This window comes from Sturnus vulgaris, unplaced genomic scaffold (genome assembly GCF_052056855.1).
Source record: "Sturnus vulgaris isolate bStuVul1 unplaced genomic scaffold, bStuVul1.hap1 Scaffold_195, whole genome shotgun sequence".
Classification (NCBI taxonomy): Eukaryota; Metazoa; Chordata; class Aves; order Passeriformes; family Sturnidae; genus Sturnus; species Sturnus vulgaris.
This window is the reverse complement of record NW_028276170.1, coordinates 808465-836347: the sequence shown is the minus strand read 5'-3', so window position 1 is coordinate 836347 and position 27883 is coordinate 808465. Positions and strand designations below refer to the sequence as shown.

At 51.9% G+C, this 27883-nt stretch overlaps 1 protein-coding gene across 1 annotated transcript in view; it reads left to right on the top strand.

Annotated features, from left to right (window-relative positions):
• The window catches only part of LOC148217977 (uncharacterized), a 74991-nt gene extending 50087 nt beyond the window's left edge, over positions 1–24904 (top strand). Inside the window, exons 6-7 of the mRNA XM_088158023.1 lie at positions 17547–17555; positions 24400–24904. Of these exons, the coding sequence (XP_088014149.1) occupies positions 17547–17555; positions 24400–24904 (514 nt within the window). The remainder of the gene's footprint in view (positions 1–17546; positions 17556–24399) is intronic.
• Positions 24905–27883: the final 2979 nt, after the last annotated feature.

Genomic DNA, 27883 nt, shown 5'->3' with positions numbered 1-27883 from the left:
GGGAAAATACTCCAACACTATAGGTGGGCACCAGGTCAGGTTGAAGACCCTCCACAGTGTCACGGTTGCCTGGAAAGAATGAACCACCCAGAGACAACACTCAGTGCCAAGACATCCGTGTGGCAGGGCCCGAGCATGCCAGGGAGAGGCCGGGGGAGACACCTCGGGGGCACCCAGCCTGGTGCCCCTGAACCTTGCCCCTAAGGCAGGTTTCAGCGCAGTGCCTGAGGCAGAGAGATGCAGCTGGGGGGAGGACAGAGAGCTAGCTGCTGGAGAGGTGGCCTAGGGGCAAGCCAAGGTCAGTTGCAGGAACTCACAGCCAGGGCAAAGACTCCTGTGCTGTCCCCATCGGAGGTGTACACACTGTCCACTGGCCAGGCGTTCAGCACATTGAGGAGTATCTGCAGCGCCGGCTCCGCAGTCCCAGTGGAGGACATGATCACTCCCCACATGGCCGTAGCAGCTCTGTGGGGTCAGAGCTCTGTGTCAGGGGGGTCTGGGCCACAGCACTGTGGCCTGGGCTGCTGCAGGGGCCCCCGCTGGCCGTCAGCCCTGCCTCTGCCCACCGGCCCTCGCTGGCAGCACCCAGCCAGCCCACGGGGGTGCAGGCATCTTGAGGGGCAGGGAGGGAGCGTGGCAGCATGCTCAGGGGCTGACATGGCAGCACTGGCAAACGGAGGAGCCAGAGGCTCCTGGAACTGTCCCCCTGTCTGGCAGTCACCAGGGACAGGCTCTAGAGGGTAATGGGCCGGGGAACCCTAAATCCTTAAGGCAGGTGGGGCTGCCGTACCTGTCACCCGATGGGGCCCAGCGCAAGAGAGTCATCAGCACATCGCAGGGGTATTCCCTGGTCAGCTCCAGAAGGGCCTTGTCCAGCCTGTGCCCAGCAGACTCATTGGCCGTGAGCCACTTGTGGATGTACCTCACCATGGCTGGCACCTGCAGAAGGCCTGGGGAGACTTGGATACCTGCCCGAGCAGCAGGTTCCCCAGCTTCCCCTGAGAAGTGCTGCCCTTCCTACCCTATTGGTCTGGGCCTCAAAGACTGAAGGAACCCAGCAGAGCTGGCTTGAGGCGCCACACAATTCCTGGCCAGAGGCTGCTTACTTGCTTTGGATTGGAGACACCCTTCTCCACAAGCAAATCCAGCATGGCAGCCCCGGTCTCAGCAGTGAAGAGGGGAAAGTTTGCCAAGAGCCCAGTGCCCACACCGGTGGTCTCTTCCCGCCAAATGCACATGATGAATTCATAGATCATCTGCAGGAGAAGGGCAGGAAGAGAGGGAGAATCCATGGAGTGCTCCAAGCACGGTGCTGGGCTGAGCAGTGACAGCAGGCCCAGCCCAGGTGGGGATGGCTGCAGTACCTGCGCTGTTCTGCGGAAGCGGCCACGGGCAGGGTCCTGCTCTTGTGTCGGGTCCATGGCGGCACCTGGCAAAGAGCAAGCGCAGCCAGGGCTGAGGGGCTGTGGGAGAGGCCGGAGAACACAGGCCAGCCCTGCATTCCCAGGCAGGGACAGCCCTGGGATGCTCCAGGGATGGGGTGTGGCTGCCAGGGGGTTCAGCCCCAGCCCCTCTTCTGTCCTATCATTGGGCATGTTGGGATGGGATGGGATGGGATGGGACGGGACGGGACGGGACGGGACGGGACGGGATGGGATGGGATGGGATGGGATGGGATGGGATGGGATGGGGCTAAGCTGGCCGCAGGCACCAGCTCTGTGGCCCAGCTCTGCTACTCACCCTCTTGCAGCAGCTGGATCTGCTCCAGCTCTTCAGGCTGCTGTGCTGAGGGAGCTGCAGCCTCCTCCTCCTCCTTCACCCAGGCCAGCTTGGGCACTCTGGGTGGTGTCTGCTCCATGTCAGTGTATGGAGTTGGGACTGCTTGCAGGAGAGATGTCTTGGAAAAGCTCCAGATGAGCAAGTGCTGCAGTTGTGCCTTGTAGGCACCTGCAAGAGAGAAGCTTTGGGAAGGCTACAGGACACCGTGTCCTGCAGTCTGTCTTCGAGGTCACCTGCAGAGGAAAAGCTTTGGAAAAGCTCCGGGTCAGTAGGGAACAAGCTGGCTGTGTGGGGGCTCCTCACAGCACCGCTCTCTCCGTCCTGTCCCGACGAGTGCACCGAGCACTGTGGTGTGGCCGTGTCACCGCCAGCACCTATGTCACGACGTGTCACAAAGGGTCACCCTTGTACGCTCTGTCCCTTTCCTATTGCACGGTGACCACGGTGCACTGTGTCACAAAGAGCCCTAGGACACACCTCCACGTGCCCTGGGGACACCCCCACCCCACCCCACCCCCCCCCAAAGTGGCCCAGCTTGCAAGGAAGACGTTCCCCCAAGGTTCGAGGAGAGCCCAACAGGAATTTTAGGAATGGCTCAAACAACAAGCAGATGCTCCTCTGCTCTGCCTGCTCAGGGCAGCAGAAGGAGCCCCCACGGTTGCCGATGCAGCTGCAGCAGGAAGGGCATCGGGGCCTTCCACAGCAGCTGCCAGGGCCGCTCTGGGACAAGACCCGGTGCTGGGTGGCCGTCACACACACAGGAGTGTGACACAGACACGGGACATATGGCCCAGGGCACGAATGCTGCTCTGAGTCCTGGGAGCAGTGAAATCAGCAGGTGTGGCAGAGTCCCTGCCAAAGGAGACCTGCCGCCCCCAAGGCCTGCCAATGCTGGTGCCTGCTCCTGCCACAGAGACCTGTGTCCCCTGGGGACTTCTCTGCCAGAGGACAGCCAAAGCCCACGTGCATTGGTGTGTGTGCTCCTTTCTGCAGGCGGCTGTTGGCAGGAGCACCTGGTGGCAACACTTGGTCTCTGTCAGAAGCTGTTACTCCTTCCTGGAATGATTTTTGCTTGGAAGTGATGATCTGCAGTGTCCACGCATCTCCCCAGCCCATCACTGCCTCACACACGAGGTGACCACCAAGCCACTCTCCGGCCATCTGACCCGCAGTTGAGCCCTTCCCAGAGTGCCCGCACCCGCAGGGAGCGCAGGGCTGGATTTGGCCGCCAGAGAGTTGGTGACCCTCGTGAGATCCTCGGTGCATTTAGTTCCTACAGGAGTGTGGGCACCACTGGGAAATGATCTGCATGCCTTGTTAATTGGATGTTCTTCCACCGCTAGCCTGGGGCAGGATCTCTCCCGGTCCTCCTCTCAACTCCCGGGCCTCTCCTCAGCCAATCAGAGAAGGCACCAAAATAATTGAGCCAATCAGAGCGCGCGGCGCTGATGACTCCTCAGGCAGTCCCAGAGCGCCCAGAGCTCCTCACCTGGACTCCACCCGCGCCCCGCCCCCAGCGCCCCCCGACAGGAGAATTTGGGGAGGGGGGTATCGCGTTTAATCTTCTTTTGTGTTTTTCTAGAGTCAGGATTAAATGCTCGAGAGACGGAATTTCGTGTTTGGACTCAGATATTTTATTCTTATCTATATTACAGTGAGTTCTACAGCACTTCTAGCTAACAGGTCAAAAATGGACACGTATCTCTCTCTACAAGGCCTTTTAAGGGCCAATCTGTCCACTTAAGAACACACAGCTAAATTCTTTTTACTTTTAACCCAACAACCAATCACCTGTGACCTGCACGGTGGAATTTTCTATCCAATTACAAAAGTACCAGCAAGACCCATGAAGAAGGTGAAAAAGAAAGAAAACTCCACCCTAAAACCTCCATCTTGTTTTATATATATATATATATATATATATATATATATATATATTAATATAGTCTAAAACCACAAATTCTAAATTTTCCACCATGGGACATTACACACGTCTATTCAAACTACACACCAGTCATCCAGTTCTATCACAATTCTGGAAAGCTTCTTCACAGCCTCAGGTCAAAAGCAGTGTTTTCCTGGGGGTCAATGCCTGTCAGCACAGAAAGCCCAAACCCCTCAGTTTCCAGGGTTCCAGCAGGGGGGAGGTGTCAGACCCTGCCCGGCGCTGGCCATGGGGCGTGTGGCGGGGGCCCGGAGCCCTTGGCTACTGTGGGCTGCTGGGGGGCTGCTGGGGGGACACCCCCGGACCTGTGTCCTGCACACACAGCGCTGTTCCAGGAGATGGTTTAGTCCGAGTGTCACTTCATTCACGGCACCGACCGGCTGAGGTTCGTGGAGAGGAACATCTCCAAGCGGGAGCAGTTCCTGCACTTGGGCAGCGATGTGGGGCTGCACGTGGGGACACCTCCTTTGGGGACAAGGCTGCCAGGCACTGGAACAGCGACCCGCAATGGATGGAGTACAGACGGGCTGCGGTGGACAGGCACTGCCGGCACAACTACGAGTTGTCCAGCCCGTTCCTCGTGGAGCGCAGAGGTGAGCGTGGGGCAGAGCGTGTCCCCTCGGGCCCTGCCCTGGGAATGACCCTGGAGCCCCTCAAAACCTTCTTGGGAATCACCTGAGACACATCAGCCCTTCTTGTTCCCACCCTCGGGCCTCCTGCCCCTCACCCCAAGTGACTCCGGTTGCTCTCCCAGTTCATCCCAGTCTCTCCTGCTGTCCTTACAATCCGTGTCACCAGAGTATCTCCCATTTCCTCTCAGTCCACAGCCATTCCATTCCCTGTCCACTCCCCGAGCAGAAAAATCTCTCCAACCCCTTCCTCCCACCCAATGGGGATCACCAGGACCACGGATCACCAGGACTCTGGCCAACGAGGGTCACTGGGGATCATCCAACACCGATCCTCCCATGGGGGATGGAGCTGGAGCAGAGCACGAAGCTCTTCCCACACTCGGGGCTCTCACAGGGCTTCCCTTAGTGGAGCCTCCGTTGGTGATGGGTCAAGTTAGAGCTCTGTGAGAAGCTCTTCCCACACTCAGGACACTCGTAGGGCCTCTCCCCAGTGTGGATGCGCCGGTGGTCAGTGAGATGGGAGTTGCGGTTGAATCCCTTCCCGCAGTCGGGGCAGCGGAAGGGCCTCTCCTCTGTGTGAATCCGCTCATGTAGGAGGAGATTGGAGCTTCTCTGAAACCTTTTCCCACACTTGGGACACTCGTAGGGCCTCTCCCCAGTGTGGATGTGCTGGTGTTGTCTCAAGTCGCACCTCCACCCAAAACTCTTCCCACATTCCAAGCAGGTGTAGGGCCGTTCCCCAGTGTGGCTCACCTTGTGCCGCATCAGGCTGGAGCGCTGGCGGAAGCTCTTCCCGCATTCCCCACATTCATAGGGCTTTTCCCCAGTGTGGACCAGCACATGCTGCATCAGATTAGAGATCGTCATGAATCCCTTCTCACATTCCCCACATCTGTAAGGCCGTTCCCCAGTGTGGATCCTCTGGTGCCGGATCAGCTCGGAGCTCCAGCTGAAACCCTTCCCACATTCCAAGCACATGTGGGGCTTCTCTCCTCCAGGAGACTTCTCCACCAGCTCTGAGCTCCGCCTGCATCTCCAGCCTCCTTCCTGGCTCGAGGAGGGTCTTTGCTCCTCACAGCTCACTAGGCTGGGTTTGCAGCCCCTCGTCCCACGGGATCTCCGGGGCTTTTCTTCCTCCTTCATCTGTTCACACCTTGGGAACGTAAAATTCTGGTTTGGGGAAAAAAACAAGAGGGGAGTGCCTTGAGTTGCGGGTCCCTCCTTGCCCAAATGTAAACCAGGAAATTATTGGGCATATGATGCCTGCAAGAACCTACAAAATACCAAGATTCAGCCTAAAAATCCTCCAAAACATCATGACACAGATAAGAAACTCCGCATAACAGCAAGATTTACCCAAAACCTCCTCCAAAATATAAGCATTCAGCCCCTGCAAAAAATCCAAAGCACCAACATTTAACCCAGTAATGCCCAGAAACACCAAGATGCACCCCTGTGGAAATCGTGGATCCCCCTCCCCGGTCGCTTGCTGAATGTGGCGAGGGCAATGCTCCTGGGGCTGGGGGTTCCTCCTTTCAAAGTGCAACTCAGGAAGTCATTGGGCATCTTGTGTCTGTAAGAACCTCCAAAACACAACGATTCAGCACAAAAATTATCCAAACATCAAGACACAGATCAAAAACTCCCCAAAAAGCAAGTTTCAGCCCAAATCCCTTCCAAAATATAAAGATTCAGCCCCTGCAAAAAATCAAAGCACCAGCATTTAGCCCAATAAAGCTCAGAAACACCAAGATTCAGCCCTGTGAAAATCATGGATGGTCCTCTTCAGTCACCTGCTGCATGTGGGGGGAGCAACGCTCCTGGGGCTGGGGCAGAGGCTGCAGATACAGGGAGGAGTGGAACATTGTGCTGCTTCCCGTTTCTGCTCCTCCTCTGGTATCCCTACTCTTCCTCACAGGCCTCTTCCTCCCATTATTCATCTTTCTCCTGCACAATCCCACCTGCTCCTTCCACAGGCATCCTTTGACCATTTTGTTCTTCAACCCTGCTTCTCCTTCCCTTCTCCTGCTGCCCCCAGGCCCAGCACCCACTGCCGGCTCCCTCTTCCCCCCAAACCCACAGCATCCCAGCGCAGGGGCAGCGATGGAGCTGGGGCAGCTCGGGCTGGGGCAGCGCTGGGCTCTCGGCCGCTCCCGCCCGCACTCGCTCCCCACTGCAGCCGCTGCCGCCACCACAGCGCGGGGGGGCCCGGCCTTGGCGCTCCCCCCCTCCCACCTCCCCAAATTCCCCTGCCGGGGGGCGCTGGGACCAGGAGACAGACGAGTGACAGATCAGGGGGGCTGGGAAGAGTCGGCAGCCAGAGAGCACTGAAAATCTCAGCAGTGACTACAGTGGCATCTTCGGGGACTAAACATGGCAGGGCACCCATGGAGGGTAGAAAGGGAAAGCCAGGAAAGGCTCCTGGCTAAAGGGATGATGATCCCAAAATATCTCTGAAGGGTCCCAGGGGAGCATCTTGAGGAAGTTTGCACATTCTCCCAGAGGTAATCAAGGACATGGACACCCAGGGGGGGCAATAAGGGAATTCGAGAAGGGATTTAGACAACAGGGGATGGAGGTGTTGGTGTGCTGGGAAGGGACTGGGTGAAGGGGAGTGTGCAGGAATATGGTTCAGGCAAGAAGAAGCAGCAGGAGTCTATGTGGGAAGAAAAAGGATGATGACAAAGACAAAGAAGAGAAAAATACTGAGGATGGGGATGTTTTTCAGCAGGATTTTATCCTCTAAAGGTGGCAGCTGCTGCAGATCCTTTGTATCCCCGGTTGCCAGGACAGGCACACAAGGAGGTCAGGATTGCAGGGGGTTTCTCTGTGCTGGGCAGCGGCAGGAGCGGGCGCAGAGGGGCGGCACCGGGAGCACGGGCTGGGGGCCTGTGGGGAGCTGCGGGGCCGGGCCGGGGCTGTGGGGCAGCCGGGGCTCAGCGCCGGGCGCTGCCTGAGCCCAGCACCCCCCGGCAATTGCAGGCCCGGCAGTGGCCCCCGGCCCCCAGGAGGCTGCGGGACGCCCCGGCCGCTGCCCGGCCCCGTGGAGCTGCCGGCCCTGCCCGCCGGGGGGGCCGCGTTTGGACACTGCGGCAGGACAGGCACCGGCTCTGGGATACGGGCTGGCCACGGCAGCCACAGCACAAGGAGCAGCAGGACAAAGGAACAGCTGGGAAATGGCGATTGGACGTGCAAGCATCCAGATTAGCTTTTAAGCGTTTTCCTTGGGTCACTGCAGAAAGGAATGATTTAGCAGAAAGCTCAGCAGCTGTCAGAGGATGAGCACCCCCAGGCACTGAGGGGGCTGCAGGAGGGGCAGAAGAAGCCCCTGGAGCACTTGGTCACAAAGACACAGCAGGGGAATGCAAGAAGGGATGAGGAAAAGGCCAATGGGAATGCAAAGGTCATGGCAGAGTTTCTACAGCCCCTGAGGGATGAACCCCAGGGCCCAAGGGGGCCCCAGCACCCAGGGGCTCTCACATCCTTACACCATCTTCAACCAGGTGCCCTCCTCACACTGACACCATTCAGTCCTTGATGGCAAAGATGCTTTCTGGGGATGCCCACTTACACAGGATGGTAAACTGGATTTTGCCTTTGAGTGGGAACAAGAGGTAGAAGGGAAAATGGAAAAGACATGGACGGTCCTTCTGCAGGGATGCACGGAAGCACCAGCCTTACTGGGGCAAGCCTTGTAGAAAATATCACAAGAATTTACCCCACCCGCAGGGATTGGGTTAATGCAGGATGTGGATGACTTGCTGCAGTCAGGAGGACAGGAAGTGGTAGAAGAAGCCTCTGTGAAATCGCTGAATGTTCAGGCTAAAAAACGTCTTTGAGTATATGAAAAAAAGGAGCAAATGTTGGAGTAAAAGGTAAAATATTTGGGACATATTTTGACTAAAGATTTGTGGTGTATTGACCCGGAGAGGGTCCGGAGACGCTCAGAAGTCATCCAGGACTGAAAAGGAGGTGTAAGAATTCTGAGCATTATTAGGAAATTGCAGGACCTGGATTGAGGATTCTTTCTTCTACCCATAACATTGTATCACTTTCTAAACCCCAATAGCCTCAAGGCTGTGGTATGGCAGGACGAAAGGAAGAAAACCTGAAAAAATGAACGATAACAAAATGATTGGTGCCCCACCTATGGCTCTTCCCGACTCAGAAAATAAATTTGAATCCTAGGTGTCTTATGAGTACATATTAAATTATTGGCTTTTTGAAAATATTAAAATGAATGCTCTATGTTGAAAAACTTTCCTGTATGAACATAGTTTCTTTTAGCTTTGCTATTAACAGAACTTATAAACAATAGTGATAAATATATTTTTTTGGACTACAACATTTTGATGTAAAAAGCTTTTGTTCATTTAACTAACTCAGAGAATGGTAAAAAAGATAATCAGGAAATTCTTCACATTCTTGGACTCTGGGACACCAGAGCCCTAGGGAGGGAAAAATTAATGATTTACAGGTTGGGGAGAATGATTGTGAATAATGCATGAAGGTCTATGAATATGCAACATGTTGCTGCATTTAGGAAGTGTTTTCTGAGTCAGTGTGTGCCCTTGGCTGAAGGCCAAGCATCCGGCCATTATAACCTTTGGCCAGAGCCAGGGCAGATATTCAATTCTCTCCCTTGGAATGGATCTTTGCAATTCCTTACCCTGGGAATTCTCCACCTAGTGCGGGCTGGAGATAAGGGATGTATATTTCAAGCAGTCTGTGGCCAGAATCCTGTCTCTTGTGAAATCTCTGCCACAGGAAGCTGGGCTGGCACAGAGCCTGCCTTGGCACTTTGCTGTTCACAGCATCCACCCAGGACTCTGCCTCTCAATTACACTCACACACTGGGCTGCCTGCGATTCCACTGTTGGAAAATATACCAACTTTAAATTTTTTTACATTCCATTTTACTAGTCAGGCTCGGTTTGCCTTTCTCTCAGGAAAGAAATTTTAAAAGGTTTTTTTTAAGGGATGTTGCACCACTCAACAGAGATGAGTTTAACATCTCAACAGACTGGGAATAGCCCAAAAGATTCCCACAAAGATAACAACATTCAACAAAACATCAATGAAACATCAGCAAACATCAAGGAACACCCACCCCAGACACTGCCCCAACATAGATGGAGACACCTGGTCTGGAAAAGGCTGAGAAGGAAATCCAGGAATGTGGATCTAATTAACATCAGAAGAGGAGAAATCTGAGTGCAATAGGAAACCAAACACTAAAAACTACACAACCTGGAAGCAATAAACACTAAACCAATGGATTTCAATGGGTTCAGACTGTAAAATTTCAGGAAAAATCTAATAAAATTTACATCTCATGGAATGATTTTCTCTGCACACCCGGGCTATGTGTGGATGAAATTATTTCTGTTGCACATCCTGACCAGAATCAAGTAATGTCTTAACTCTCTAACACTAAAGATATTGCTGGAGTGTTTTTTATTGTCCCTGCAGTTTCAGTGACAAGATTAACAATGAGAAAAATTTTTCACATTAATCCTACTTTTAGATTGTCAGTTAGGTTTGGGCCAGGGGTGTGACAAGCAATTTTTACTCCTAGGAGAAGAGGCAGAAAAGACTTGATTGCATTGGAATATTTTTCTATATATTTGTGGTGGCTCTTAATGACGGCAGAATTTCAGAATGGATCTTTAGAAGCTCACCTTTAAGTTGCATTTTGCAAACCTAGAAGAGTATTAATGGTGAGGCTTTAACGCATAAACTGTTAATAAAAAATCGTTAAAAAAAATAAAAAAGAAAAATAAAGCAGATTGTGAGGGTGGACGTGAGAATCACCTAAAGGCTGCTCTGGAAGAAAATCCTAGTTCCAGGCAGCCAGGAGAGGAGTTTTAGAAATGCAAATTAACATTGCTCTGGAAAAGTGTGGACAATGCCCCAGGGCCTTCTTGCCAGGGGGAGGAATTTCCCTGAGTCCATCTGCCCCTCACCCCCAGCTCTGCCTGCTTGCACAGATGGAATTTGCACAACTAAAGGCAGAGCCCATAGTGAGGATATCTGACTGCAACAGAAATTGGTTAAGCTGCAAAGGGAATCAGCAAACGGAGAATGTTGGGAAAACTTCATGAAAAAAAAGTGTGGGGGGAAATCATCCCTCTCCCCAAAGCAATGAGGTGTTTTTGCTAGTCCAGAGAAATGAGTTGGGAATCCAAACATTTTATCATTTCATAAGATAAAAGTGGTCAATTGATGCAGCTGTGGCAGGAGGGAGCACCCCAAAAAGGGAAAAAGATGAACGGCCACCAGAACAAATCCTACAACACCATGGACCAGCCCCTGGGAACCCTAACGAATTCATATCAGGACACAGAAAATCCATCCATAATTTGAGTGGCATAATTAGGTTAAAAAGTGTCCTTGAAATAACAACCAACCAGACAGCTCCAGCTCCTGACCTTCCTGCTGACCAAGCCGCTGAAATGAGGAACGAGACATTTCACCATGGGATGGAATCAGATTATCTACTTACAGAAGAAGGAGGAGTTTGTGGAAAATTAAATCATTCAAATTGCTGTTTGCAAATAGATGATAACCGAAAAGTGGTGAAACAGATAACAAAGGAAATATGAAAATATCTCGTATTCCGGAGAAAGGATGGGAATGGGACACGTTTTCGGGGTTCCCTGGCAGATCATGGCTTAAACGAATGCGGCTCCTCCTCTGACGTGCTGCAGAAACTCTCAGCTTTTTACCATGCACGACACCTTGCGCCAAAGAGGATGCAGGAAAGGAGATTGAGTCAATGGAAATTAAAAGTTTGTAAAGGCAATTCTTGAGAATATGAGAAAAGGAGGGATTGCAAGCAGTAAGATTAATATCGTAGTAGAAGTGTATATTAAGAGGGACATGCAGTAGGTGGATCGGGAAGTCTGAACTTTCTGAAAACGTCAGCCAGAGGGGAATGGGAGAGGGAGATGCAGACGGAAAAATGAGGATAAAAAGGAGGCTGCGTTTTAGAGACCGCATGGCAAATGCCGCATCGCCTCTCTCTTTGTTCATCAATAAAGTCACTTTTACAGGACTCCTCTGTCTCCTGCGGGCACACAAACCTCTGGCCACGGGAATTTTCCCGCACAGCCCCGGGCACAGGGCAGACACCTCTGTGCCACCCACAGCAACCGGGACGAGCCAGCGCTGCTCCGGCACCGGCTCCTGCCGAGGCCCCAGCGGGAAGGAGACCGCGGGCAGCCGCTCCCGCAGCGCCCTCAGCCCAGCGCCAACACGGGCCGGCACCGGCACAACCAACCCGCCAGAGCCCCCTGCCGCCCCCTCGGCCCGCAGCGAGCCCCGAGCCCCCGCACAACCGAGCGCGGCTCCCACCTGCGCTGGGGCCGCCTCCGAGCTCCGCCGCCGCCTGTGGCTGAGGAATTCGATGGGATGTGTTGCCTTAACCTTTCTGACCACTCCCAGCCCATCTATGCCAGCATTCAAGCCCTGAAAGAAGGTGGGAATAAACTTCGGGTAGATAATGGGTACGACTGGCTGAACTGGCTCTTAGGGCACTGGGGACTCACTGGCTGGGTTAGGAATTTAGTTAAAATAGGTTTGTATGTATTAGGCATCATATTATGCATTGTAGTAGTTATTCCTTGTATTTTACAGTGTGTTAAGAATTTAATAGACAAATCGCTTAAGAGTGTATTTTCAGTTAAAAGAAACGGGGGAGGTGTGGATATGGGTAATGCAAATGAGACTGATAGTACTGCAGATTTAATCAGCAAATGCAGCCTGACAACGAGGATGCCTGGCAAGAGCAAACAGAGATCTGACTGCAAGAGGACTGGATCAAGTCTGGGTTATGGGAAATAAAATTTTACTAAGTCCACATGTAAAGTTTGTCTATGTGAGAGTTTGTCTATGTAAGGTTTGTCTATGTGATTGCAGGAAAATATTACCAGCCTTCCTGTAAATGGTATATAAGCACATATAGTGCTCAGTAAAAATTGGATTTTGATCACCATTCAGTGTCCCCGTCTCTCTCTCATCATCGATAGTTCAAGTACTCCCAGTGGGGTCCTGGAAAGAGAATGGTGGCACATCTACTGCCTGCTACCCCCCTCTAGGCAATATTCAACTGTTTCGTTCACAGACTCATCTTCCAGCACTCTTAGTGGGGTCAGCAGAGCCACTTCCCACTGGTGGGGGCAAAGAGCACCCTCTGTGCCTTTGTGGTGGGAGCAGACAGTGTTGTCTCAAAGGAAAGGTCAGAGAGAGACCAAGCTGGACCTCTGCCTCCTGCCCCTCACCCCACAAGGGTAGGAGGGCACAAAACTGAGCACCTTTTTTTTTTTTTTCTGTCCTGTCATTTCCAGGAGCTTGACTAGCTCGAAGGAGAGGATTAGAAGGATTTCTTGAGGATCACTGCCAGGGCACAGCACACATGGCATCCCTCACCCCTTACATCATCATGGCATGGAGGGGTAGGAACCAACCACAGCCCTACCCCACTGCTCCAGAAGCCAAAACCCCCATGCAAGCATTTAGTTATGGCCTTCTTAGAGAACCACATTCCCACCCAAATCTTCCCCTCTGCAGCAGCTCATTCCCACAGGAACTGGCAGATTAGATGGGCTTTGGACATTGGCTGACTTCCATTGCAGTCCTTGCCCTGGAGCTGGCACGGCAGGAGAAGGGCTCTGGTGAACCTTCTCCTCCTCCCATGTAGGCTCTAACCCAGCTGCCACAACTTCAAGTTCTCAGAGCACTTCTGGGCTCTGAGCAGCGGCCACGGGAGGAGGAGATGCAACTCCAAAGGCAGCAGTTCCCAGGCCCAGCTCCTGCCATCCCAGTGGGGCTGTTCGGTGGTTCAGGAGAGGAAGGGAAGGGCAAGTGCAGGTGGCAGTAGCTCATTTCAGACTGAAAGAGGGAAAGGTAATTTATTCACTTTGAAATCCCTGCATTCAAGCTCTGATTTTAACCTGAAAGAGAAGTAGCACCTGTTCGTGTTTAATTTGGGTGAAGAACAACTGTTACATTTGATATGGTAAGCAGTTAAATTATCTGAGGGAAAATGTACAGCAAAGATTAGCATTCACAAAGAGACAGAAAACAGCAGGAGTTGGCAAAAAAGGAAGAGGAAAAGAAAGCAAACCCCAAGCGAGTGTTTCACCCAAATCCAGGATTTTCTGTTTGTAAGAGTGGGGTCCCCCCAGGTCCCTCCCCAGTCCCGTCCCCCAATAAACGGGACCTGGGTGAACTGGGAAGCTTTATTGGGAACACTGGAGCAGCTGTGCTTGGGCAGAATGACAGCGGGGCTGGGTGTGGGACACACGACTCCTCTAAAATCAGTGTGGGGATGTGTTGGAGTGAGTAAGTCAAGAGTTTCTCTGAATCCTTCAGAGAGAGATCAGAGTGCAGGGATCGAATTAAAGTCTTGAGATGGATTGAAATATGTTAAGCCTCTCACACATAAAGCAGAGGTGAAGGTTTAGGTTGTAGCACGAGGGAGCAATAAGTAAATGGAATAAGTTTTAAGTGCTTTTAGTGAGTAAAAGGTCTTAGACGCCAGAGAAGTAGTACATGTTCTAGTGAAGGTTGAAAGACATGCTAGTGTTTCCCTCGAGGCTCCAAGAACCTCACTTCAGACATAATAGAGTTAGAGTTCAGAATATTGCTTACATTTTTCAGTTAGAACAAGATAGGTCATGTACATAGTTTATATGTAGCCTGGCGTGCTAAGAGACTAGAATTCTAATAGGTTAAGAAGCAGTGGTCTGAGTTTGTGTCTTAGCTAGCTGGAAAGTCTCTATAAAAGAACATGCTTTAGGGAGAGCTGGTGCTCTGTGCCATGGCTTTATGCCATTGCATTTTGCCACTTGCATTTTGCCATTGCCACTTGCTTTATGCCATTGCTTTTGCCATTGCTTTTAATGCCATGTGCTTTTTGCCATTGCTTTGCTTTGTTTTTGCCTTTGAGACTGATGTGCTTCTGCAAGAAACAACTTGATAGTAACGATTAGCTGCTTGGCACATGAAAGAAAATAACCCGACAGTTGGGTGCCTGAGAGCACCTGGAGGTTCAAAACCTCACAGTCCTCGAGTTCTGTGAGGACTAAGAAGAGAGAGAGCGCAGATGGGCAGGTCTGTCAGCAGGCGGGTTCCCCGGGGCTGCCCCTCGCCAGGCCTGGGTTGAGCCGGGAGCAGCTGAGCCGAGCTCCCCAGGCCCGTGCTGTGCCTGCCCTGCCCGTGTGGAAGCGCCTGCACCCATCAATAACCATCGATCCCGGCTGCGGCGGGCACTGCGGGCGCTGCGCCGCCTCTGCCGCTGCCCCTGCCTGGCTCCACTGCCCCAGCAGGAGGGCTGGAAAAGGAGTGAGAACAAGAAAAAAAGAAACTGAAAGAAAAAGAATAATAATAAGATTTAGAATAGGAATAGGAAAAAGAATAGGAATTAAGAATAAGGAGAAAAACCCAAAAGTAATAAGACTGTAAGAGTAAGAACAAGACTATAAAAATATAAGAATAAGAAATAGATGTAGAAATAGAAGAAGAAATAGAAGAAGCCCATAAGAAGAAATAGTTATAGTAAGAATTATAATAGGAAGAAGAATAATAAAAATCCTAAGTTGAAGAAGAAATAGTGGTAGAAGTAAATGTAATAATCATTATAAGTATAGACAGAAGAAAAAGAAGAAAAAGAGGAGGAATGGGAAGAAGAAGAAAGAGAGGAGGAGGAGGAGGAGGAAGTAATAGATGTAGTATTAAATAATAGAAGTTGTAGTAAATAGTTATAATAAAAATAAATTATGATGATAATAATGATTTCTATTAGTGTTATCAAGTTAAAATACATATCCAACATCTTCTAGAGTCAAAGCATAGTTTGGGTTGGGAAGGACCTCAGAAATCCTCTACTGAATAAAGAGGCTGAGACCACCCCAGCCCAGCCCAGCCCAGCCCTCCTTCACCTGACTGCAGCTTTGGCCTGGGACTTGAGCGGCCTAACAGCACCTGAGGTACCATCAAGGTGACACCATTGATCAATTGCCTCTGGTCTAGGGACAAGGACACGAGACTGAGGCAGGAGAATGTATCCAAAGCAAGGCAAAGCCAGCAGCTGTCCTGAAAATCAGCTTGGGCCAGGCTGGGGCTGGGGGAGGCCGTAGCCCACAGGCTCATCTGCTGAGGCCACGTTTGCACACACTGCCCACAGCCAGCCAGGGAGGAGGAGAGTTCTGGGGCTGTGGGGGAACCTCTGCCCACAGGCACTGAACACCCATCCTCCCTCACACAAACTGGCTCCGCTGGAAAATCCCCAGCCCGGGAAGGCCACATCCACGGCACATTGCCGTGAGGGGCAGCTGAGGAGGTGCCAGAATCCATCCAAGAGCCCCAAAGCGCTGCCCAGACTCACTGCTGAGGCCTTGCAGCAGAGCACTGCTCCTGATGCAAAGGGATGCAGCAGAGCCAGAGGCTGCTGCCAGAGCCTGTGTCAGACTTGTCCCTGCCAGGGGAGGAACCTGGGCCTTCCCACCTGCCCCCAGTGTGTATGGACCCCCTGAACTCCGTGTTTGTGGGGAACCCTGAGCACCAAGAAGACAGAGATGTAGAGCATCCACAGGACACTACTGGGATCCATCTCCAAGGGGTCTGTAGATGCTCTCCATCAGAGAGCAGAATTCCATTGGGATCCACAGAGTGGTGCGGTGCTACATATAAACTATGTACATGGCCTGTCTTGTTCTAACTGAAAAATGTAAGCAATATTCTTAACTCTAACTCTATTATGTCTGAAGCCAGGTTCTTGGAGCCCCGAAGGAAACACTAGCATGTCTTTCAACCTTCACTAGAACATGTACTACTTCTCTGGCGTCTAAGACCTTTTACTCACTAAAAGCACTTAAAACTTTTTCCATTTACTTACTTATTGCTCCCTCGTGCTACAACCTAAACCTTCACCTCTGCTTTATGTGTGAGAGGCTTAACATATTTCAATCCATTTAAAGACTTTAATTCAATCCCTGCACTCTGATTTCTCTCTGGAGGATTCAGAGAAACTCTTGACTTACTGACTCCAACACATCCCCACACTGATTTTAGAGGAGTCGTGTGTCCCACACCCAGCCCCGCTGTCATTCTGCCCAAGCACAGCTGCTCCAGTGTTCCCAGTAAAGCTTCCCAGTTCACACCGCTGCCGTTTATTGGAGGGCGGGACGGGGGGGGGACCTGGGGGGACCCCACTCCTTACAAACAGAAAATCCTGGATTTGGGTGAAACACTGACTTGGGGTGTGCTTTCTTGTCCTCCTCCCTTTTGCCAACTCCTGCTGTTTTCTGTCTCTCTGTGAATGCTAATTTTTGCTTTACATTTTCCCTCAGATAATTGAACTGCTTACCATATCAAGTGTAACAGTTGTTCTTCACCCAAATTTAACACGAGCAGGCGCTACTTCTCTTTCAGTTTAGGATCAGAGCCTGAATGCCATGATTTCAAAGTGAATAAATTACCTTTCTCTCTTTCAGTCGGAAATGAGCTACTGCCACCTGCACTTGCCCTTCCCTTCCTCTCCTGAACTTCTGAACAGCCCCACTGGGATGGCAGGAGCTGGGTCTGGGAACTGCTGCCTTTGGAGTTGCATCTCCTCCTCCCGTGGCCGCTGCTCAGAGCCCAGAAGTGCTCTGAGAACTTGAAGTTGTGGCAGCTGGGTTAGAGCCTACATGGGAGGAGGAGAAGGTTCACCAGAGCCCTTCTCCTGCCGTGCCAGCTCCAGGGCAAGGAGTGCAATGGAAGCCAGCCAATGTCCAAAGCGCATCTGCTCTGCCAGTTCCTGTGGGAATGAGCTGCTGCAGAGGGGAAGATTTGGGTGGGAATGTGGTTCTCTAAGAAGGCCATAACTAAATGCTTGCATGGGGATTTTGGCTTCTGGAGCAGTGGGGTAGGGCTGTTGTTGGTTCCTACCCCTCCATGCCATGATGATGTAAGGGGTGAGGGATGCCATGTGTGCTGTGCACTGGCAGTGATCCTCAAGAAATCCTTCTAATCCTCTCCTTCACACTAGTCAAGCTCCTGGAAATGACAGGACAGAAAAAAAAATAAAAAGGTGCTCAGTTTTGTGCCCTTCTTCCCTTGTGGGGTGAGGGGCAGGAGGCAGAGGTCCAGCTTGGTCTCTCTCTGACCTTTCCTTTGAGACAACACTGTCTGCTCCCACCACAAAGGCACAGAGGGTGCTCTTTGCCCCCACCAGTGGGAAGTGGCTCTGCTGAGCCCACTGAGAGTGCTGGAAGATGAGTCTGTGAACGAAACAGTTGAATATTGCCTAGAGGGGGTAGCAGGCAGTAGATGTGCCACCATTCTCTTTCCAGGACCCCACTGGGAGTACTTGAACTATCGACGATGAGAGAGAGATGGGGACACTGAATGGTGATCAAAATCCAGTTTTTACTGAGCACTACATGTGCTTATATACCATTTAAAGGAAGGCTGGTAATATTTTCCTGCAATCACATAGACAAACCTTACATAGACAAACTTTACATTTGGACTCAGTAAAATCTTATTTCCCATAACCCAGACTTGATCCAGTCCTCTTGCAGTCAGATCTCTGTTTGCTCTTGCCAGGCATCCTCGTTGTCAGGCTGCATTTGCTGATTCAATCTGCAGTACTATCAGTCTCATTTGCATTACCCATATCCACACCTCCCCCGTTTCTTTTAACTAAAAATACACTCTTAAGCGATTTGTCTATTAAATTCTTAACACACTGTAAAATACAAGGAATAACTACTTCAATGCATAATATGATGCCTAATACATACAAATCTATTTTAACTAAATTCCTGATCCAGCCAGTGAGTCCGCAGTGCCCTAAGAGCCAGTTCAGCCAGTCGTACCCATTATCTACACGAAGTTTATTCACACCTTCTTTCAGGGCTTGAATGCTGGCATAGATGGGCTGGGAGTGGTCAGAAAGGTTAAGGCAACACATCCCATCGAATTCCTCAGCCACAGGCGGCGGCGGAGCTCGGAGGCGGCCCCAGCGCAGGTGGGAGCCGCGCTCGGTTGTGCGGGGGCTCGGGGCTCGCTGCGGGCCGAGGGGGCGGCAGGGGGCTCTGGCGGGTTGGTTGTGCCGGTGCCGGCCCGTGTTGGCGCTGGGCTGAGGGCGCTGCGGGAGCGGCTGCCCGCGGTCTCCTTCCCGCTGGGGCCTCGGCAGGAGCCGGTGCCGGAGCAGCGCTGGCTCGTCCCGGTTGCTGTGGGTGGCACAGAGGTGTCTGCCCTGTGCCCGGGGCTGTGCGGGAAAATTCCCGTGGCCAGAGGTTTGTGTGCCCGCAGGAGACAGAGGAGTCCTGTAAAAGTGACTTTATTGATGAACAAAGAGAGAGGCCATGCGGCATTTGCCATGCGGTCTCTAAAACGCAGCCTCCTTTTTATCCTCGTTTTCCCGTCTGCGTCTCCCTCTCCCATTCCCCTCTGGCTGAGATACTTGGAAGGTTCAGACTTCCCGATCCACCTACTGCATGTCCCTCTTAATATTCACCCCTACTACGATATTAATCTTACTGCTTTCAATCCTTCCTTTTCTCATATTCTCAAGAATTGCCTTTACTAACTTTTAATTTCCATTGACTCAATCTCTTTTCCTGCATCCTCTTTGGTGCAAGGTGTCGTGCATGGTAAAAAGCTGAGAGTTGCTGCAGCACGTCAGAGGAGCAGCAGCATTCGTTTAAGCCGTGGTCAGACAGAGAAACACGAAAATTTGTCCCATTCCCATCCTTTCTCCGGAATACGAGATATTTTCTTATTTCCTTTGTTATCTGTTTCACCACTTTTCGGTTATCATGTGTTTGCAAACAGCCGTTTGTGTCACTTAATTTTCCACAAACTCCTCCTTCTTCTGTAAGTAGATAATCTGATCCCATCCCATGGTGAAATGTCTCGTTCCTCATTTCAGCGGCTTGGTCAGCAGGAAGGTCAGGAGCTGGAGCTGTCTCCTTGGTTATTATTTCAAGGATACTTTTTAACCTAATTATGCCACTCAAATTATGAATGGGTTTTCTGTGTCCTGATATGAATTCGTTAGGGATCCCAGGGGCTGGTCCATGGTGTTGTAGCATTTGTTCTGGTGGCCGTTCATCATTTTCCCTTTTTGGGGTGCTCCCTCCAGCCAGGTCTGCATCAATTGAACACTTTTATCTTATGAAATGATAAAATGTTTGGATTCTCAAGTGATTTCTCTGGACTAGCAAAAACACCTCATTGCTTTGGGGAGAGGGATGATCCCCCCCACACTTTTTTTCATGAAATTTGCTCAATATTCTCCGTTTGCTGTTTCCCTTTGCAGCTTAACCAATTTGTGTTGCAGTCAGATATCCTCACTATGGGCTCTGCCTTTAGTTGTGCAAATTCCATCTGTGCAAGCAGGCAGAGCTGGGGGTGAGGGGCAGATGGACTCAGGGAAATTCCTCCCCCTGGCAAGAAGGCCCTTGGGCATTGTCCACACTTCTCCAGAGCAATGTTAATTTGCATTTCTAAAACTCCTCTCCTGGCTGCCTGGAACTAGGATTTTCTTCCAGAGCAGCCTTTAGGTGATTCTCACGTCCACCCTCACAACCTGCTTTATTTTTCTTTATTATTTTTTTTAACGATTTTTTATTAACAGTTTATGCGTTAAAGCCTCACCATTTGTGCTCTTCTAGGTTTGCAAAATGCAACTTAAAGGTGAGCTTCTAAAGATCCATTCTGAAATTCTGCCGTCATTAAGAGCCACCACAAATATATAGAAAAATATTCCAATGCAATCAAGTCTTTTCTGCCTCTTCTCCTAGGAGTAAAAATTGCTTGTCACACCCCTGGCCCAAACCTAACTGACAATATAAAAGTAGGATTAATGTGAAAAATTTTTCTCATGGTGTAATCTTGTCACTGAAACTGCAGGGACAATAAAAAACTCTTCAGCAATATCTTTAGTGTTAGAGAGTTAAGGCATTGCTTGATTCTGGTCAGGATGTGCAACAGAAATAATTTCATCCACACATAGCCCGGGTGTGCAGAGAAAATCATTCCATGAGATGTAAATTTTATTAGATTTTTCCTGAAATTTTACAGTCTGAACCCATTGAAATCCATTGGTTTAGTGTTTATTGCTTCCAGGTTGTGTAGTTTTTAGTGTTTGGTTTCCTATTGCACTCAGATTTCTCCTCTTCTGATGTTAATTAGATCCGCATTCCTGGATTTCCTTCTCAGCCTTTTCCAGACCAGGTGTCTCCATCTGGGCCAGGGGCAGTGTCTGGGGTGGGTATTCCTTGATGTTTGCTGATATTTCCTTGATGTTTTGTTGAATGTTGTTATCTTTGTGGGAATCTTTTGGGCTATTCCCAGTCAGTTGAGATGTTAAACTCATCTCTGTTGAGTGGTGCAACATCCCTTAAAAAAAACCTTTTAAAATTTCTTTCCTGAGAGAAAGGCAAACCGAGCCTGACTAGTAAAATGAAATGTGAAAAAAATTTAAATTTGGTATACTTTCCAACAGTGGAATCGCAGGCAGCCCAGTGTGTGAGTGTAATTGAGAGGCAGAGTCCTGGGTGGATGCTGTGAACAGCAAAGTGCCAAGGCAGGCTCTGTGCCAGCCCAGCTTCCTGTGGCAGAGATTTCACAAGAGACAGGATTCTGGCCACAGACTGCTTGAAATATACATCCCTTATCTCCAGCCCGCACTAGGTGGAGAATTCCCAGGGTAAGGAATTGCAAAGATCAATTCCAAGGGAGATAATTGAATATCTGCCCTGGCTCTGGCCAAAGGTTATAATGGCCGGATGCTTGGCCTTCAGCCAAGGGCACACACTGACTCAGAAAACACTTCCTAAATGCAGCAACATGTTGCATATTCATAGACCTTCATGCATTATTCAGAATCATTCTCCCCAACCTGTAAATCACTATTTTTGCCTTCCCTGGAGTTCTGGTGTCCCATAATCCAAGAATGTGAAGAATTTCCTGATTATCTTTTTTACCATTCTCTGAGTTATTTATATGAACAAAAGCTTTTTACAACAAAATGTTGTACTTCAAAAAAATATATTTTCCACTACTATTTCTAAGTTCTGTTAATCGCAGAGCTAAAATAAACTGTGTTCATACAGAAAAGTTTTCCAACATATAGCATCCATTGTAATATTTGCAAAAAGTCAATAATATAATATGTACTTATAACACAACTAGGATTCAATTTTTTTTCTGAATATGGAAGAGCCATAGCTGTGGCACCAATCATTTTGTTACATTTCATTTTCATTTTATTTGTTGCTTTTCTTCTGTCCATACCACAACATTGAGGCTATTGGGGTTCAGAAAGTGATACAATGTTATGGGTAGAACAGAGAATTCTCAATTCAGGTCCTGCAATTTCCTATTAATGCTCACAATTCTTACACCTCCTTTTCAGTCCTGGATTACTTCTGAGATTCTCCAGACCCTCTCTGGGTCAATACACCACAAACCTTCAGACAAAATATGTCTAACTATTTTCTCCACCATTTGCTCTTATATTTCAAATACTCAAAGATGCTTTTTAGCCTGAACATTCAGCCATTTCACAGAGGCTTCTTCTGCCACTTCTTGTCCTCCTGATTGCAGCAAGTAATCCACATCCTGCATTAACCCAATCCCTGGGGGTGGGGTAAATTCCTGTGATATTTTCTGCAAGGCTTGCCCCAATAAGGCTGGTGCTTCCGTGCATCCCTGCAGAAGGACCGTCCATGTCTTTTCCATTTTCCCTTCTACCTCTTGTTCCCACTCAAAGGCAAAATCCAGTTTACCATCCTGTGTCAGTGGGCATCCCCAGAAAGCATCTTTGCCATCAAGGACTGAATGGTGTCAGTGTGAGGAGGGCACCTGGTTGAAGATGGTGTAAGGATGTGAGAGCCCCTGGGTGCTGGGGCCCCCTTGGGCCCTGGGGTTCATCCCTCAGGGGCTGTAGAAACTCTGCCATGGCCTTTGCCTTCCCCTTGGCCTTTTCCTCATCCCTTCTTGCATTCCCCTGCTGTGCCTTTGTGACCAAGTGCTCCAGGGGCTTCTTCTGCCCCTCCTGCAGCCCCCTCAGTGCCTGGGGGTGCTCATCCTCTGACAGCTGCTGAGCTTTCTGCTAAATCATTCCTTTCTGCACTGACCCAAGGGAAATGATTAAAAGCTGATCTCGATGTTTGCCCGTCCAATCGCCATTTCCCAGCTGTTCCTTTGTCGTGCTGCTCCTTGTGCTGTGGCTGCCGTGGCCAGCCCGTATCCCAGAGCCGGTGCCTGTCCTGCCGCAGTGTCCAAACGCGGCCCCCCCGGCGGGCAGGGCCGGCAGCTCCACGGGGCCGGGCAGCGGCCGGGGCGTCCCGCAGCCTCCTGGGGGCCGGGGGCCACTGCCGGGCCTGCAATTGCCGGGGGGTGCTGGGCTCAGGCAGCGCCCGGCGCTGAGCCCCGGCTGCCCCACAGCCCCGGCCCGGCCCCGCAGCTCCCCACAGGCCCCCAGCCCGTGCTCCCGGTGCCGCCCCTCTGCGCCCGCTCCTGCCGCTGCCCAGCACAGAGAAACCCCCTGCAATCCTGACCTCCTTGTGTGCCTGTCCTGGCAACCGGGGATACAAAGGATATGCATCAGCTGGGAAATTCTGAGGATAAGAGCCTGCTGGAAAACATCCCCATCCTCACTATTTTTCTCTTCCTCCTCTTTTCCATCCTTCATTTTTTTCCCACATAGATTGCTCCTGCTGCATCTTCCCTGAACCATATTCCTGCCCACTGCCCTTCACCCAAGCCCTTCCCAGCACACCAACAGCATCCATCCCCTGTTGTCTAAATCTCTTCTGGACTTCCCTTAATGCCCCTGTGGGTGTCCATGTCCTTGACTACCTCTGGGAGAATGTGCAGACTCCCTCAAGATGCTCCCCTGGGACCCTTCAGGGATATTTTGGGATCATCATCCCTTTTGCTGGTCGCCCTTCCTGGCTTTCCCTTCCTACCCTCCATGGGTGCCCTGCCATGTTTAGTCCCCGAAGATGCCACTGTAGTCCCTGCTGAGATTTTCAGTGCTCTCTGGCTGCCGACTCTTCCCAGCCCCCCTGATCTGTCACTCGTCTGTCTCCTGGCCCCAGCGCCCCCCTGGATGGGAATTTGGGGAGGTGGGAGGGGGGAGCGCCAAGGCCGGGCCCCCCCGCGCTGTGGTGGCGGCAGCGGCTGCAGTGGGGAGCGAGTGCGGGCGGGAGCGGCCGAGAGCCCAGCGCTGCCCCAGCCCGAGCTGCCCCAGCTCCATCGCTGCCCCTGCGCTGGGATGCTGTGGGTTTGGGGGGAAGAGGGAGCCGGCAGTGGGTGCTGGGCCTGGGGGCAGCAGGAGAAGGGAAGGAGAAGCAGGGTTGAAGAACAAAATGATCACACGATGCATATCGGAGGAGAAGGTGGGATTGTGGAGGAGAAGGAGGAATAGTAGGAGGAAGAGGAATGTGAGGAAAAGCAGAGACACAGGAGGATCAGAAATGGGAAGCAGCACAAGATTCCAAACCTACAGCGTCCCTCCAGTCCCAGCGTGTTGGCCCCCCCCTCCACATTCAGCAGGTGACTGGAGAGGGGGATCCACCATTTTCAGAGGGGTGAACCTTGTTGTTTCTGAGCTTTATTGGGCTAAGACGTGGTGTTTGTTTTTTTGCTGAATCTTTATATTTTGCAGGGGGTTTTGGCTGAATCTTGCTTTTTGGGGAGTTTTTGATCTGTGTCTTGATATTTGGAGGATTTTTGTCATCAGTCTGGGTGTTTGGGAGGTCCTTACAAACACAGGATGCCCAGTGTCTTCCTCTGCTGCACATCGGTTGGAAGAACCTCTAGCTCAAGGCAGTCCCCTCTTGTTTTTTCCCCAAACCAGGATTCTTCATTCCCATGGGGTGGGCAGATGGCGGAGGAGGAAAATTCCCGGCGATCCCTCTGGAGGAGGGGCTGCAAACCCAGCCCAGTGAGCTGTGAGGAGGAAAGACCTTCCCTGAGCCGGGAAGGCGGCCGGAGATCCAGGCAGAGCTCAGAGCTGGTGGAGAAGTCTCCTGGAAGGCAGAAGCCCCACAAGTGCTTGGAATGTGGGAAGGGTTTCAGCTACAGCTCTCATCTGATTCGACACCAGATGATCCACACTGGGGAAAAGCCCTACGAGTGTGGGAAATGTGGGAAGAGCTTCAGAGACATCTCTGGTCTAATGCAGCACCAGGTGATCCACACAGGAGAACGGCCCTACACCTGCTTGGAATGTAGGAAGAGCTTTGGACACATCTCCAACCTGAGATACCACCAGCGCATCCACACCGGGGAGAGGCCCTACGAGTGTCCCAAGTGTGGGAAGAGGTTTCAGAGAAGCTCCAATCTCCTTGTACATGAGCGGATTCACACAGAGGAGAGGCCCTTCCGCTGCCCCGACTGCAGGAAGGGCTTCAGGCACAACTCCCATCTCATGAGGCACCGGCGCATCCACACTGGGGAGAGGCCCTACGAGTGTCCTGAGTGTGGGAAGAGCTTCTCCAGGAGCTCCGACTTGACCCAACACCAACGGAGGCTCCACTAAGGGAAGCCCTGTGAGTGCCCCGAGTGTGGGAAGAGCTTCGTGCTCTGCTCCAGCTCCATCCCCCATGGGAGGATCGGTGTTGGATGATCCCCAGTGACCCCCGTTGGGCAGGGCCCTGGTGATCCGTGTTGGGAAGACACCTGGCTGGGGGGGCTCTGCATCATCCTGTCTCCCTGGATGAATGCAGGGACAGGAACGTCCATTGGGATGGAAACCAACATTGGGAATTCCTTGGGGAGAGTGAATTTGTTGATGTTCAACCCCAGAAAATCTTCTGTTTTCAGTCCTATCTTCTGGTGGCTTCAAGGAATACTGAATGGTCTTGGTGGTCTTTTCCATCCTCATAGATTCCAGGATTTTGATTTTGATTTTTGATTTTTTGATTGTCCAAGGGTGTTTTCCACAGAAAAATGGTGATGAACTGGGGCAAAGACCAAGATTTTGGAGACAGTGGGGTGGAAACACCTCCAAAAGTATTCTTCCCTCACTCCTTCCTTGCTGGATTCTCAGCCAACATGGACACAGAAATCCTTTTATTTTGGGCTGGATTTGCTTTTCATTTCTCTTCATCTCTTTAAAACATCCAATCTTGGGATAAAAATAAAGACACTGAACTGAGACTTGGGTAGGGAGAAAGACATGGTAGTACACAGACATGGAGAGTGACATGGGGACACATGGACATGGATGGTGACGTGGCCATTCGTGGGGACATGGGGGGACACGGGCATGGATGGAGATGTGGGGGACAGTGACAGGGATGGAAACATGGTGGGGACACAGCCATGGGTGAGGACATGGTGGGACATGGCCAGTGACATGTGGGGACACGGCCACGGCCGGTGCCATGGGGGGAACTTGCAGGGGCTGTGGGGGATGCTGGCTTGGAGGGAGTTGAGGGTTCCTGGCAGGGACTTGGGGCTCGCTGAGGCCTTTGGGGACCCCAGGCCGAGCGGCTCCGGCTGCGCTGGGAGACCCTGGCGGAGGTTCTGGGGCAGCTGCTCAAGGACCCCCTGCCCTGGAGCCCCAGCCGGGCATTGGGCTCCTGGAAGGGAATCAACATCCTTGACCCCAGCAGGGAAATCCCAGCACCCCACGTGTTAGTGGCAGCTGAGAGGCCACAACAGGGAGAGGAAAGCCAGACAGAGCTGTCCTTCTCCAAAACTGCACACTATAAATCGCAATACTTTGGGACTCCACCAGAAAGAAGATTTCAAGAGGTGCCTGAATTGAAGGAAAGGGGGATGGGACTCCCAGAGATAGCAGGAGGGGCCTGGAAGCCTCAAAAAGAAGCATGAGGTCGGGGTGGTTGAGTGGGGGGCAGTGTAAAAGGGCTGGAAGAGCATGGGAAAAGAGGCGGCTGGTACCCCTAAAGAATTGGTCAGGGCCCTGGGACCACCAAATTGCACTGAGAGATGTCCCACTCCTCCTCCTTTCTAGTCCTGCCTCCTCTCCAGTCCTTCTCCTGCTCCTTCCTCAGCCCCCCTCCATCCCTTTTCTTGCTCCCCCTGGGCCCAGCACCCACCCTTCACCCCCCGGTTTTCCCAACACCATCACATCCTGTGGTAGGAGCTGGGATGGAGCCAGGGCAGGTCGGGTTGGGGCAGCGCTGGGCTCTTGGGCCAGCCTGGGCACCCCCCATGCACCCCCACCCCAAATTCCCCTGTTTGTTTATTGGGGTCCTGGCACCTTTGGGTTTGGCACGGTGTCGTGTTGGGGTTCAGGGTCTTCCCAAGGCCCCCTAGAGCAGGGTGAGAATGGGGGGACACGACCATTCCTGGGGGTCCCCATTCCTGATGCATGCTGGGGCCAGTTCTGCGACCCCCCCCAATCATGGCTCCCCCTGCGGGGTCCCTCCAAGTCCTACCCCACTGGCCCCCAATAAACAGGACCAGGCAAACTGGGAAGCTTTATTGGGAATACTGGGAGCAGCCGTTCGGGGGCAGAGTGACACCGGGCTGGGGGTCCCCGGGGGGAGCACACACGTTCACCCGAGTCCCGCTGGCCCCAGACAGGTGAGCTCCCAGCAGCACCAGTAGCACCAGTAGGGCCCCAGCTCCCCCGACACGCCCCATGCCCAGCGCCGGGCGGTGCCGCCAGCCCCAAAGCAGCCGCGCTGTGCCCTGGGGGGGTCCCCGCGGCCCCGCCCCACGCGGCACTGGGAGCACCAGTCCGGACCAGTTGGAAGCGTGGGCGGGCGGCACCAGAACCCACGGAAATGAGTCCACCACAAGGCGTTTAGAACCCCCCAAATTGGCGGAAAGCATCAACACCAAAATAGGGGTCACACCTGCCCATAAACTAACCGGGAAATCCCCCAAAGCGTTTATGACCCTCTAAAACTGGTGGAAAGCAGCAGGATCTTCCCTAATATCAACTTCTATGCTAGTTGCACCTGGGGAGAAGAAACTCAAGAGAGAAATTCTCTCTGTGAGAACTCCCTCTGGGAGTTGATGGGACCAATTGGAGGCTGGTTTGGTTATTGACAGCCTGAACAACCAACTGGAGAAAGTTAGTTCGCTCGGCGAGCACACATTTTGAAGGCCGTAACGCGGGAAAAAACTCTCATTTATTTCCGGTGGCTGAGCAGGTAACAACGGCCCAGCCCGGGCTCCCTCCCATGTGGGGGGAGCTCGGGAGGCCGCTGGGCCCCGTTTGCAAACCAGGGAACCCGATGGCCGGGGGGAGGAAAGGCTCATTGATGAGACCTTAGCCCGGCTTCCTCCCCTACGAGCCCGCGGCTCTGGGGGGGCCCGGCTCCTGCTGCTGGCTCGGAGCAGCTTTGGAGGGGCCGAGCCCGCCCAGCCCCCGCACGGCCTGGGGGAGGCAGCCGGGCCCTGTCTGGAAGCAGGGGTGGCCATGGGCAGTGCGGGGCTGCAGCAAGCTCCAGAAAAGCTGATTAACATCTCAGCCGCCCCCACACCCAGCGCCGTGACTTCTGTGTGAAACTTTAACTCTTTAGTGCTCAGGTAAGATTTT